At 48.3% G+C, this 13,651-nt stretch overlaps 1 protein-coding gene across 4 annotated transcripts in view; it reads left to right on the plus strand.

Annotated features, from left to right (window-relative positions):
* Positions 1–8,446: 8,446 nt before the first annotated feature.
* Positions 8,447–13,651, plus strand: part of TPD52L1 (tumor protein D52-like 1) — a 95,123-nt gene continuing 89,918 nt past the window's right edge. For all 4 annotated transcript variants that reach the window (XM_019537985.1, XM_019537986.1, XM_019537987.1 and 1 more), the window contains exon 1: positions 8,447–8,562. In XM_019537985.1, coding sequence (XP_019393530.1) covers positions 8,544–8,562 — 19 coding nt within the window. In that variant the 5' untranslated portion in view covers positions 8,447–8,543. The remainder of the gene's footprint in view (positions 8,563–13,651) is intronic.

A 13,651-nucleotide genomic window follows, 5' to 3' on the forward strand; every position in this document is an offset into this window, starting at 1 on the left:
TTTTTTTTTTTTTTTTTTTTTTTTAGATATCTTAATTGAATAATGTGTAATAGAAGTGGAGGAGGGAAGGAACTGAAGTTAAGAGATTGGTTTGTGTACCAGCTCAGGAAGCTGAAGGTAATCCTTCTAGCAGTCTTCTTTTCAACACAAGCAAAAACATTACATATACATATACATATACATATCTTTAAAGCAGGTATGACTGAGCATGTCAAGACTAAGTTTACTCAGTGAGATTGCACCATTCAATAAGATTGCACCAAAAGAGACCAGGGGGTTGTGACAGAGTCATAGAATGAACATGAGCCACCAATGCAATGCCATAACCAGCAAAGCAAATAAGACACTAGCATACATCTACTGATGCATATCAAGCAAAACTGATTAAAGCAAGAGAATGACATCCTTAGCTTTGGTGAGGCCTGTCACAGCGTGGGGTCTAGGAGCAGCTGTGATCCCTCTAGCGCCCCCTACTGTGTCAATTAGGCAATCCAGCACCCTCTATCCTCACCCGCCACATCTTTGCTGTTAAATGGTTCAATTAGGGAGGCTGCCTTTTATCTCCTAATACACGGTATTTGCTGAGCTATCCCCTGTTCCATATGGGGTGACTCGATACACCCCAGCCTTAAGGGCTATGTATGCCTCCTACCGCCCCTTTAGCACGCCCCAAGCCTCACAGCTCTTCCAGACATTGTCAGGTCCTTCTCTTATCTGCACCCTTGGGCTTGCCACACAAGTAGCGCCCCTCCCTGGCGCCCTTGGGCTTGCCACACAACCAGCGCCCCTTACTATTAATTAGCCCTATCGGGCTCACGAATGGTATTCTTCCCCACTGGGCAAGTGGCCGAAGTCTCACCTAGCCCCTCTGGGTTCCTGTCAATAACGCATGTCCAGTTAGGCTCAGGCAGCCAGAGCCTTACCTGGCCCCTTTGGTTCCTCGGGGTTCCCATTACTGTGGAAACCCTCTGGAATGCCTTCTAGGTCACACCCCTCTTGGGGTTGCTTCTTACTACACGTGCCCTGCCTGGGGCCTCTCTTCAACACATGCCCGCTCCCACAGCTTCTCAGCACTTTCTCCGGGCTCTATATAGCCACTGATTCACCCTCGCCGGGCTAGTTGCCTTTACAGCACCCACCCTAGGCTTTCACTCGTGTGGCTCCCACCACAAGTCCCTACAGGCTTCACTCTGGTGCTAGGACCCTTGGGCGGGGTCCTCTGCCCTGCTCAGGCCTCTCACTATCACCCATACGGTGCTGCCCGCTGTGCCGCCTCAGCACTGAACAGTTGTGCTGTCCCAGGCACCACTTGTTTGCTCACACAGGGCACCAGAAACCTCCAAGCAACTGGGGAGTTCCCATGAGGCCTCCTCACACCCCTACAGCCTCACCTAGTCCTTTGGTGTTAAACTCACAACAATAACATAAGCCAATCGGCTACAACTCAACAACAAGAAGCCTCCTGGCTTATAACATATGGTCCATGCTCCCTTGGCTCTCTAGCCATGACCTCCCAGCCTGGGTTCTCTCTACCCTTACCACACCATAACCGCTTGGGTGGTCAGGCTGCAACCATCAGCTCTGCTTTGCTCAATTCTCCCACAGAGCTTGAGCTCCTGCAGCTGCCAGAAGGGAACAGCTCTCTAGGTCCTGGCCGGGGCTGTTTATAAAGGCCCGGCCCAGCCCCCTTCTGGTCATGTGACCAGCCTGGTTGCCCCAGCAACCAGCACCTGAGCTGCCCTGGAGATTGGCAGCTACCCTTCTCTACTTCTAGGAACAGGGCACCTAAGTGCCCCTGTGACAAGGCCACAACTAGAGCGCTGCATCCAGTTCTGGGTGCCACACTTCAGGAAGGATGTGGAGAAGCCTGAGAGAGTCCAAAGGAGGGCCACATGCATGATTAGAAGTCTGGAGACCAGGCCATATGAGGAGAGGCTGACAGACTGTTCAACCTGGAAAAGAGAAGACTTAGAGGGGACTTGGTGGTAGTCTATAAGTATATAAGAGGCATACATCAGGGCCTGGGGGAGCATCTATTCACTAAGGCACCCCAGGGAAAGACAAGGAACAATGGTCATAAATTGCTAGAGAATCGCTTTAGATTGGACATAAGAAAAAACTTCTTTATGGTTCAAGTGTCCAGGGTCTGGAACAGACTCCCCACCACAGAAGTGGTAAAAGCACCTACTCTAGAAATTTTCAAAAAATGTCTTAAAAAAAGTGTCCAGCGTAGGGTGGCTGAACCTGATGATCTTGTGAGATCCCTTCCAGCCCCTAACATCTATAAATCTGCAGTCCCTGTTCAAACTAGAATACAGTGTGTTTTACTGGCTAGACTTTTCATTGCAATTGAAATAAATCCAATGTGTTAAGTTGCTAAGTGACATGCATGAAGCATAACCTCTACAACAGAAGAACTTAAAAAGAGCCCAAAAGAATTTAAGGGCTAGGTCCAAAAATGGATTTAGGCACTGCCAAGCTGAGTACTAAGATACCTACTATATAGGCAGATGACACCCAGACTGGAATCTAAAGGTTTGTTTAAGGTGTATAGTCTCCCTATATACAATGTATAGGCAGATTTGGAAGCCTTAGAATGGGATCCAAACCAGCTGGTATGCTGAGCTGGAAGCCACCTAGATAGAGTAAGCTCCTCAAAAGGGAAGCAACCTGGAGTTACCCAGTAAGAAACACTGGACACATCTACACAAGATGCTTAATACGCAGAAAACTAATTCTACTGCGCATTAGTGTGGTGGGCAAAGCCTGTGCTAGTATGCAGTAGATTTAGTCTAAGGCACATTAATGTCACTAAAAAACGTTTATCTGCAGTAATGCTTGAGCAGTAGTGCCGATTACAGCACATTAAGTTAGTACCTGTCACTACAGGTACTAAACTTAATGAGCTGTAATTATGGCATATTAATGAATGTGCAGATGTGCCCATTGAGGGTTAGATACATTAGCACTGCAAAGAGGTGTTTCTCTCCACACATGGTCTAAAACTCAAAATGTCTTGCCCATAGACACCTAGGCCCTTTCATCCAGAAAAAATGTGACAGTCTTTTCTTTAGAAACCTGAGGGGTCACCAACCTGTGGCTAGTAGAACCATTTTAAATGGCCTGCAGAACCAGGGGGCTTATGCAGTGTTTCAGCAGTGGGTGGGGAAAGGATTTACCTGGGCAGGGAGGAGACACAGTGCTGGCACTGCAGCTGCATTTCCAGCTCCAGCACCATAAACCAGGTTGGAAGCAGCTCATGCTTGGAGCTAAGCACTGTTAAAGTGTACCTCCCACTGCAAAAACCTTGCAGACCCCTGCAGAGCATTCAGTCATGTCTGCCCGGTGCCAGCAGCATAAGCAAAGGCCAGTTACATAGCTCTTGGTGGGTTTTCAGTTTACTCACATGCACATAGGCTTATCACTTTCCACAGGCGTGCTTGCTTCTGTGAGCTTGGGAGGCTCCTGAGACATGAAGAGCTCCTAGCTGTTGAACCCCCTCTCCTGCAAGGATCCCTCTGTCCACCTCTCCTGTATGTCACCCTCAGTGCTGTAGTGGGGGGGGAGGGGCGAGTGGGGTGAACATCCCATATACCAAAGTGAAGGGGCACTAATAGGCGCTGCTCAGCTGGGACAGGGTGCAGAACAGAGATGTAAGCAGCTCATTTGGGGAGCCGTGGGAATGGCTCCTGCCGCTGCATGCACTCCCAGGCAAAGATGGGGGGGGTGTAACCCCCCGGATCTGTGTGCAGGACAAGGGTGGGATGCTGCTCTGGTTTTTGCCCCGGGTGCCAAACTTTGTTGCTATGGCACTGGTCACCCTTGCCTGCTCGATACTGGCATCCCTTGCCAAAATCCTGTCTTTCTTTGGTTGAGCAACCTGGAGGCTCATTTTCTGTTGTGATCTACTTGTAGACAGAGTTCAGGTCCTCTGCCTTAATGCAGCATTGCCTGACATCATGCCTGCATTCCTTGATTTCCATTTCCTTGCATTTTCTTCACCCACTTCCTGGCTACAATGTCTGCAGTCAAGGGCTCTGCAGCACTTTTTCTATGTCCCACAGTGCAAGAGCATCCAGGTTATCAGTGCCACTCCAGTTGCAAATACAATGAGCAGGCATGTCAAAGAGTTAACACAAACAGAACACAGGCGAGCTCTTAAGCTTGAGTTCCTGTAATACCCAAGTGCAAGGAGCAAGAATATGGTTGAGGCCAACATTTAAATAGCAAGGTGGCATCCAGCCTCCATAATCCCAGGGTAGGAAAGGGTATGCAAACAGAGCATAGAGCAGTGGGAGCACAATGCAGTGTTGGGAGGCAGCTGGCAGACCACCAAAATACATTGGAGCAGGAAAGCATGGGTGTGAACACTGCTCTGAGTTACTTGTCCTTGAGAGAAAACTACTCAGAATAAAATTTGCAAATTTTCTTTGGATTTATTCTGACACAAGGCTGTATCATGTAGCTCAGCTTTTTCTTCTTCAAAACAGCAGGATTCAAGCTGTGATAATCTGTGCCTACAAGCCCTTTAGCCCTTTCAAAAATTTGACAGATCGATTTCAGGTGCTGGGCTTGCTTCGGAGCTGGCTGCCAGATTTTCTGATTGAAAAAACATAGAAGCAGAGTGCAGTCAAGTGAACAAAGCAAAGAAATTAAAGGAGGGCAAAGTATGTTTCCCTATAATCGTTCAGTTACAGTTATCTTTTGTTAATTGTAATAGCAGCAAATAAAACCTATATCACTCAGACTGTGACTCCACAACCACCTGCCCCTTTTCACAGCAAACGCTAGCAGCTGGTTTCTTACTGCATACATTAAGTATACCTTCCAGCAGTCATACATTCTCTTTTATTATGGCACTGTCATTTTTTTCCATTTAATCTGGAGTGTGCTTGCTATGACTTGCGTGGGGAGCACATGTTTTGATTAACCGGGACTGCCTGTGTGCCTCCTGAGCCTGACAGGACTGACACATAGATTTCTAGGGTCAGAAGGGACCTGGCAGATCATTAGGTCGGACTCCCTGCTCTAGGCAGGAAAGAGTGCTGGGGTTGAGTAACCCCAGCCAGATGCCTATCCAATCTCTTTTTGAACATCTCCAAGGTAGGGGAAAGCACCACCTCCCTTGGAAGCCCATTCCATATTTTGGCAGCCCTCACTGTAAAGAATTTCTTCCTTATGTCCAATCTAAATCTATTCTCCTTCAGTTTGTGGCCATTATATCTGGTAACCCCGAGGGGTGCCCTGGTAAACAGAGTGCCTCTTATTCCCTGCTGGCCCCCGATGAGTTTGTAGACAGCCACAACATCACCTCTCAGCCTTTTCTTGCAGAGGCTGCAGATATTCAGGTCCCTCAGTTTCTCTTCAAAGGGTCTTACCTGCAGGCCCTCAACCATACAAGTGGCCCTCCCCTAGACCCTCTCAAGGTTATCCACATTCCTCTTGAAGTGCAGTCCCCAAAACTGGATGCAGGACTCCATCTGTGGCCTTCCCAATGCTGCATAGAGGGGAATTATCACTTTCCTAGACCTGCTCGTGATGCACCTGTGATGCAAGAAAGTGTGTGGTTAGCCTTGCTTATTACCTCATCACACTGGCAGCTCATGTTCATTTTTGCGTCAACCAGGACTCCAAGATCTCTTTCCACTGACGTGGTGCTCAGAATTGTACCCCCCCAGTCTATAGGTGCGTTGGAGATTCCCACTTTTTTCCCCAGTCTATCCTGCCTGTATAGGCTGTAGCCATCAATGCCCACTGCCCAATCACGGGTCGGGTCCCACCAGGTTTCTATTATATCAACCAGGTCAAGATCTTTGTCTGCAAGCAGGAGTGCAAGTTCCTCATGCTTGTTTCCCATACTTCCAGCATTAGTGTAGAGACATCTTAGCCCCCCAATAGGTGCCCTTAGTACTCCCCTATCTTGATTCTTAGTGGGTCCCTTAGGACTTACCTGATCAATTCCAGTGTGTGGTTCGTGGCTTGTCTTCCCTGATCTCATCCTGAACTCGGCATCCCCCATGTAGGAGGTCTGCCAACCCGTAGGAGAACAGACTCCAAGGGAGTGATCTGTGAATTGATAATATCCCTTTATCACTTGCTTCTCAAAAAAAAAAAGAAAGGCCTGGATTTGCATCCTGCCTGTCTCTAAACCAGTGATTCTCAGCCAGGGCACCATAGCCACCCTGATCTTCTCCAGAGTGCTGGGTAATGTAAATACAGGTTTTTGGGGGGTTTTTAATATTAAATTTTGTGTTCCAGGTCAAATCAGCCAAATCAATTCCAAATCATATCGACTGAGCAGAACTCAATAGTTCCAACAACCATATTGATTGAGCAGGCAAAACTTGATCGTTCTAAACATGTATGGTGATACAACTGGTGAGTATCCTTGGTCTCAGGCTCTCACCCTGGGAGATACTCCCACTTCAGATACTCCCAATTCCATTGGCAGGCATCCTACATGCAGACCCAAGCCTGAAGGTCTTGGGATTCGGATGCCCCCAGATACTTCAAGCAAGCATCCTCCATCCCTGACTGGGACTTCAGATGCTCCCTACACTTGATCTTGAACAGGTGTATACTTGATCTGAGCCAAAAGACCAGAAGTGATGCAAGCTGCAAACCAAGTTCAGGAGGGATTCCAAATAGGAATTCAGAGTGCCACGAGCATCCTGCAGGCAGGATCTCCTTGTTCCCCCATCAGTTTGACCCATGGTGCTGACACACAGGCACAATAAGCTAGATTGTACTACAGGCAACCCCCACTTAAAGCAGTTTCACTTACCGCTTCGCTATAGCGCTCAGTTAAAATACGTACCCAGTTTCACTTAACGCTCAGAGCTTTTCGTTATAACGCTCAGTGCGGGGCTGGAAAGAAGGAGCGGCAGCGGTGGCAGCAAGTTCAGAGGTGAATGACAGCTGGCGAGGCAGCAGAAGAGTGGGATTTGCTCCTGCATGTGGTGCTGGAGCTGGCAGGGAGAAGTGGCAGCAGTGAGAAAGCAAGGTGGGGAGTAAGAGGGGTGGGGGGGGCATGACCACAGAACCTGAGCTGGTGCCCAGGGTCAGGTCTGGTAGGGCCCAGGGTGGGTTGGTAGGAGCCTGTGGACAGCAGGCAGGTGGGGCGGAGTGGTGGCAGCAGCAAAAAGGGGCAGGTGGGCGGGGGCATGAGCATGGGGCCCAGGCTGGAAGGGTGGCGGTGTTAGTGTCACTGGGCATAACCCTAGGTAACTCAGAGGGATGGAAGACCACGAGTGTCGATGAAGCCCCTCTGCTCTACGCCCAGGCGAGCCAGGACCCCCCCCCCCAAATCTTTGTAACCCTTTCTTTGAACTTTTGTAACCTCCTGTAATACTGGAAAACAGGATGAGTAGCAAGCAAGCTGAAAGTCCCTAAAAACTGTTATCTGTGGAATGCAAGGGCACTGCTCAGAGAGCAGCTAGTGGAAAACTACTGCAGAAAATGACCAGGATATAAATATACACCGTTGCAGGGCTAGGCGCGCGGGATTTGAGACCATACAGTCTCCCTCCACCTTTTACTTGAGCTCAAATAAACTCTGTCTACTTCTCTCCCCAGTGTGTTTATTGGCGTGACGCACACCGGGCAACGAACCCAATTGTTGCCTCCCTCAGGCACCTTGTGCCGGCAACAGTGGGAATGTGGGGCCAAGGGTGGCAGGACACACGCGCATTTTCCCCTGCTCTAGGCTGCAGTGGGGCCGAGCCTGCAGAGTCTCTCCTGCCCCTGGGGCTGAAGCCCGTGCCCCGTTCCGGTCACACCCTCATCCACAGGGCCTGAAAACTGACCTGAGCCTGCAGCAGTCCGGCGGTAGCAGATAGTTCCACTGTTGGGTGCCCTACTGGGTGGAGCAGGGCACGGGTGCTGGTGGGCAGGTGGCCCTACTGCTTGCCACATGCTGGCTGGAGCCCGCTGGGTAGGGTCTGGGCTGGCAAGTTGTGCAGAACCAATTATATTTATTTACATTAAATCCTATGGGGAATTGGGTTTCACTTAATGCTGTTTTGCTTAGTGCTCTGTTTTTCCAGAAGCAATTAAGAGCGCTAAGCGGGGTTTGCCTGTGCTAATTTTATGCAGAGGTCCTCACTGAGCTCAATGGTCAGGGTTGATGGTAGTTTTACTGAGAGGTTAGATTATGGATTCGTAAAGGATGGGGGGCAGCCTGGGCGGGGGCTGACCATCCATGTTTAACAAGTGGGGCCTGGCAGGAAAAAGGCTGAGGGGCGCCGCTCGCATGTGTCGCTGTTGCAGTGCAAACCCGGCAGCGGGCAGCCCTGAGGCGACGCCTCGACTCCGGCAGGGGTCGTGCCCACCCCGCAGGGCCGTGCCAGGACGTGCAGCGGAGCCGGGCCGCACGTGGCCGACAGGCGGCGCCGGCTGCTGGGGAGGAGGCGGGAGGCGGGAGCCGGGCCCGAGCGGTAGCGGCGGCGGCGGCGGCAGGGCAGGGAGGAGGAGGAGGCAGGAGCCGTTCCCGCCTCTGCTCCCGCTCCCACTCTGTGCAGCGGCTGCTCGGAGCTCCCGGGACCATGGAGGCGCCGGCGCAAGGTGAGTCCCCGCCGCGGGGCTGGGACCGCGGGCACGTGGCGAGCTCCAGCGGGGCCGGGTGTCTGTCTGGGGGAGGGAGGGTCCTCGCGCTCGCTAGTGTAACGCCGTCCACACAGCAGTCCCTGGCGAGAGGCACAGGCTCGTTGTCCAAGGATGCTTTCCAAGCATGCCACGTCATGTCATGTCACAAGTTGTTTTCGGAACTGTTGCGTCTCGGAGCATGTCTCTGTGCGGTGCAGCGGGCTCCCCTCATCCTCAGCCCTGCTTGGCACCTCCTGCGCCAGCCGGCTGCGTGGAGGTCGCTTGGGGGCAGAGGAGCTGAGCCAGGCAAAGGACTGAGTCACCGACTCCACATGCTGCCATCCTGCTCAGCTGCCCTGGGTGCCAGGACGCAGGGGCCCCCTGGCCCCCTGCACTGCGATTCTCCGGCAGGGTGCCACAGCAGCCTGGGGTTGCTTCCAGGGCTGTTCCAGGGTGCCATGCTGCGGTGGCGATGCTAGGCGTGCTGGCACCACTCTCGTGAGGTAAAGCCGGAGGGGTCCCATGGGACTGAATCCAAGGTGTGAAACCGTCCTGCCCAGTCATGGCATCCCCGAGTTGTTTGCGATAGAAAAGTTGCTCTGTTATCTTCCTGCATTGAAAAAGGAGCAAAAAAAGTCAGAGGCGGCGTTTTCGGCCAGGGGCTTCAAATCTAAGGAAGGGACCGTGGGGTCTGGGAAGTTGAGAGAAGCTGGAATAAAGAATCGGGCATCGCTACCCTAGTATCTACCCCGGTATCTAAGGAGGGGTTCCTTGAGCCTGAAAAAGTTGGGAGCGGCTGCTCTGGAATAAAGAATCGGGCATCACCACCCTGGAAAACTCGCTGCATAGGCATACGCCAGGTGTTCGAAGCCTTCCCATTCAGGGAATAAGTTTCTCTTTTCCCCCCCCTCTACAACTTGTGATCTGAATTATAGGAATGAACACATGCGTGAAACCACACCACTCTGTAGCATCCAGACCTTTGTCTGGCTCTGCTGTTCCTTCTCCCAGGCAGTTTCACAGCTAAACCATGTGGATTTAGCCTGCCTTTGACTGATCTGCCTCCTGGAACTTTAAAGGTTAACACGAATCTGTTGGCGACAACTCAAGTATCCATTTTTTTTTCAGGAGGATGACGAGGGGAGCCCACTCTACTGAAAAGATAAATGCTGTCTTGACCTCTTAGAGATTAAACAGTTCTGAAAATAAATTGTGGGCTTTTATGTCACTAATGACATGCTGTCTGCCGTGTTTTTTAAAAGCATCCTTTTAGAATTAGTGATTATCTCCGCAGGGGCTTGCACAGATTACTGTGTAACACAATCCAGGATGCAAAGGGTAGGTATCTATCCCAGCAAAGTGTCCTGATGGTTCCTTGGGGGGCGGGGGGAAACAAATCTCACTTCTCTCCATATGTCCTGATCCCAGAACAAAGTTTCTTCTGACATTATCTGGTTTCGGTTTTTTGTTTCACTAGTTCTCTGCATCCCACTTCAATATAGCATATTTATTGCAGTAGCATTTTAACAATTAGATTCCACTTTTTGAAAGCAACCCCTATTTATTTAATGCCTTATATCTGCACTTTAAACAGAAACCTTCATATCTAAAATTCAGCTCTTTCTAACCTTCCCACACACTGAAATTATAATCCCTGTCTTGTGACAGTGTCTGCGAGAGACACACACAATAAACTAGATTGTGCTACTAATTTTAAACAGAGGTCCCCACTCAGCTCAGTGGTCAGGGTTGATGGTAGTTTTACTGAGAGGTTAGATTACAGATTTGTAAAGGATGGTTTGGATAGGGATGACCCTGCCTTAGGCAGAGGGTTGGACTAGATGGGTTTTCCTTCCAGACCTATTTCTCTAAGATTCTACGACACTTCTGTTGTAAAATGGATAATATAATCTGTCCCAAAGCGTAATATGCAGTTTCAGTCGCTTATAGTTAATAAACTATTTTACTGGTAGTTACAGTTTAAGAGAAAATATATTGCATTTATTTTCTTTTTCTACAGTCATCTTAGAATAATGTGCTGAGTGCTTTCAGCTATTGCTAGATCAAATTCACCACTGTGTAAATTTATTCCGCTGGCCTGTAAGTGGTGTGCCAGGCAATGTAAGGTGTTGTGCATAGGGATGAATTTTGCCTATTCCTTGACCCTTACTGACTCCTTTCTGAACTGAGGAGGTGGTTGCACATTGCTTAGTAGTGTCCAAAATCACAATGGTCTATATATAACCATTTTTCTGTTGGTAGCATGTTTAGAAAATGTACTCAAACATGAATGGACTGAGGAAATTCAAAGACTGGAGGAAGGGTGACAGTTTGTTACAATAAATTCAAGCTGCTTTGATGCTTATTAGAATAGGTAAGGGGTGTACATTAAATGAACCAAATCAGGCAAGTGCTTATTGCAAGCAGGATGCTTATGTCTTTTTGCAGGGGAGTGCAATGAGGAATTTGGCTTTTGCTTAGTTTTTAAGATGTCACTTTTGTAGTGCTTGGTCCCAGATGAGGCGCAGACAGTCTTGAGCAACAAGTATGTCATGTGCATTGTTGTTACAGATTCATAATAAGGCTGGTTAGCAAAATAAATGGATATACAGCTGAGCCCCTGGACATCTTTTCTACAAGACTGTACTGGAGTGGCGGCCCTAGACTGCAACTTGTCCCAATTATACCATGATGGGCAATCCTGTTCTTTAGTAGCTCAAAACGATGGCAGTGCTTAGGTTTCTCCTTTTTTCATTCAGATCCTGTACGTAGTGCATCAAAATCATAACAAAGCTGTTTGCTGTCTAATTAACAAGAGGGTATACTTATGGGATAGCTTAAAATTCAGTTCTGCTGTTTGTTGTCCTATACTTACTGACACAAAGGAGCCTTTTTGTTGAAGGAGCATTTTCTTACAGCCCTCCATGGTATTGTCTAGATTTCCTGTTGTTTAGCCTTACTTTGTGATTCACTTTTAGCCATAAGCTTTTCTAGCTATTAGGTACATAAGTTTCTTTGTCCCTAGCCAGAATATAAAATGTATTGTAGGAATACAAAACAGATGTTTGCAATACTTTCTTTTGGTTACATTTTCCCACTGTTTTTTCACTATTCCTATCTCAGGCTGCTCTGTTAAAAATAATTTTTGGGGGGTTAACATGGGAACAGGGCCCATCCTACAAGCTTCATAGCACTTGCTTACCTGGAAACTTTTTGTTCTGAGTCCCCTCCTCCTTTCGTGACCTTAGTCAACCCACATTACTGTACTTCTAGACTCCAGTTTAAGCAGCGGCAGAAAGAATTGAACCTCAGTGCCTTTAATGCAGTGGGATTCAATTAAATACAGTTAAGTGCTGGCCAGAAAACAGTATGTTCAGTTGTGTTATGCTCTGCAATTTTCAAAGCACAGTCATAGCAGGTAACTAACAGTCAGAGCAATTTGCTTTGAAAGTGCTTCTGAATTCAAGTATGTGTTTAAGCAAGAGGGAAAAACATGAATACATTTTAATGAGTTTATGAACTGCATTACAGTTACCTTAGCGTGCCCACAGAAAAATGAATTCTGAATAGTTTGTTTCAGCATGCACAGCTGGAGGACTGCATTCCAGTTGACAAAGAGTGAGAATGCTAAAAACCTGAAAGCATGTACAAATTCCCTATAGTTTAACAGCTTATGGCATTAAATGACTTTTCACCTGCTTGGAAAGCTGCTTTCTACACAGTCACGTTCTTTGTGCCTCTTGATGATGGTACATGATGAGGAATGACATAATTCAGCTGATGTACACACATGCACAATTATAAAATGTGGAGCTCTTTGTAGCAGGGGCAGGCAGTGCGTCAGCATCTTCCATTTTATCAGAAAAATCAGCATCAATTAGCTCTGTACATCTTCCCAAAATTGCACACAAAAAAAGTTTGTATTACTGTTAATCAGCTGCAAGATGTTAGTGCCTAGAAACCCCAGCTAAGATTAAGGCTTCACTGTGCTGGAGCTCTGTGTGTGCATAAAGCAGTAGGAGATGATCCCAACCTTTGATTCTGTTCTCAACTTAAAGCACTAGAAAAGTCCCATGTCCTTAAATGGAATTCCTCACGTGTTTAAACATAAGCACCTATATAACCATTTGCAGATTTGGGTCCTAATTAGTCACTGGGAGGGAGTAAGAGAGCCCAGGTAGACGTGCAGAGAGATGCAGGTTTACTCTTGAATAATAAAACACGCAAAGTCCATTTCTTTCCAGCCTCTGGTTGCTTTTATCTTTTTGTCACTTCAGCCATCAACGAGGGTAGGGCCGGTGCTGGAATACACTAGTTGGCAATAGCAGTGCTAGGTGCTGAAAGTACCAATATTTCCAAATAGTCTGGCCTCAGTGGTAAGAGCCAGTTTCAGGAGTGGAGATATTGAAGGGTGGGAAGGTCAGTGCTACATATTCACCCAGAGTAGGGACAGACATTACACACAAACCAGTTTAAGTAATCAGAAACTGGTTTAAACCTGTAACAGAACAGACATTCAGAGCAAGTAAACCAGTTTCAAAATGACCAAAACGAGTTTGAAATAAAACAGGCTGAAAGTAGTATCAGACTTAATTGATTTGAGTCAAACTGGTCCCAGACCCCAGAGCTTATCCCATACCATACAACACCATCATCCCAGGTTCATGCTTACCGACTCCTTACTCCTCAGTTCATCTTTTGATCATAAAACCAACGTTCTCCCCAAATACTTCATTCCTTCTGGCCCTCTCTAAACTGAGGCTTACAGTATTACCAAAAGCAGCACATTCAAGAGGGCCAACTTCAATGAGTTCAGGAGATTAGTGGAAGAGGTGCTGGGTTCTCAAGGGCAGGGGCACTCAGTGCCCAAGATCGGTGGTTGTTCCTTAAGGAGACGATACTCAGGGTCCAAGGGGTGACCATCCCAACAAGAAGCAAGGGGGGCAGGAGTGCCCGAAAGTCCCCCTGGCTCACCAAGGGCATCCGGGAATGCCTGATTGCCAAAAAGGCGGCATACACCCGGTGGAAGGGGGGTGCTATCTCCAAAGAGGAGTATACCTCCTCTGCT

Source organism: Crocodylus porosus, unplaced genomic scaffold (assembly GCF_001723895.1).
Source record: "Crocodylus porosus isolate Cpor-Errol unplaced genomic scaffold, CroPor_comp1, whole genome shotgun sequence".
NCBI classification, from domain to species: Eukaryota; Metazoa; Chordata; order Crocodylia; family Crocodylidae; genus Crocodylus; species Crocodylus porosus.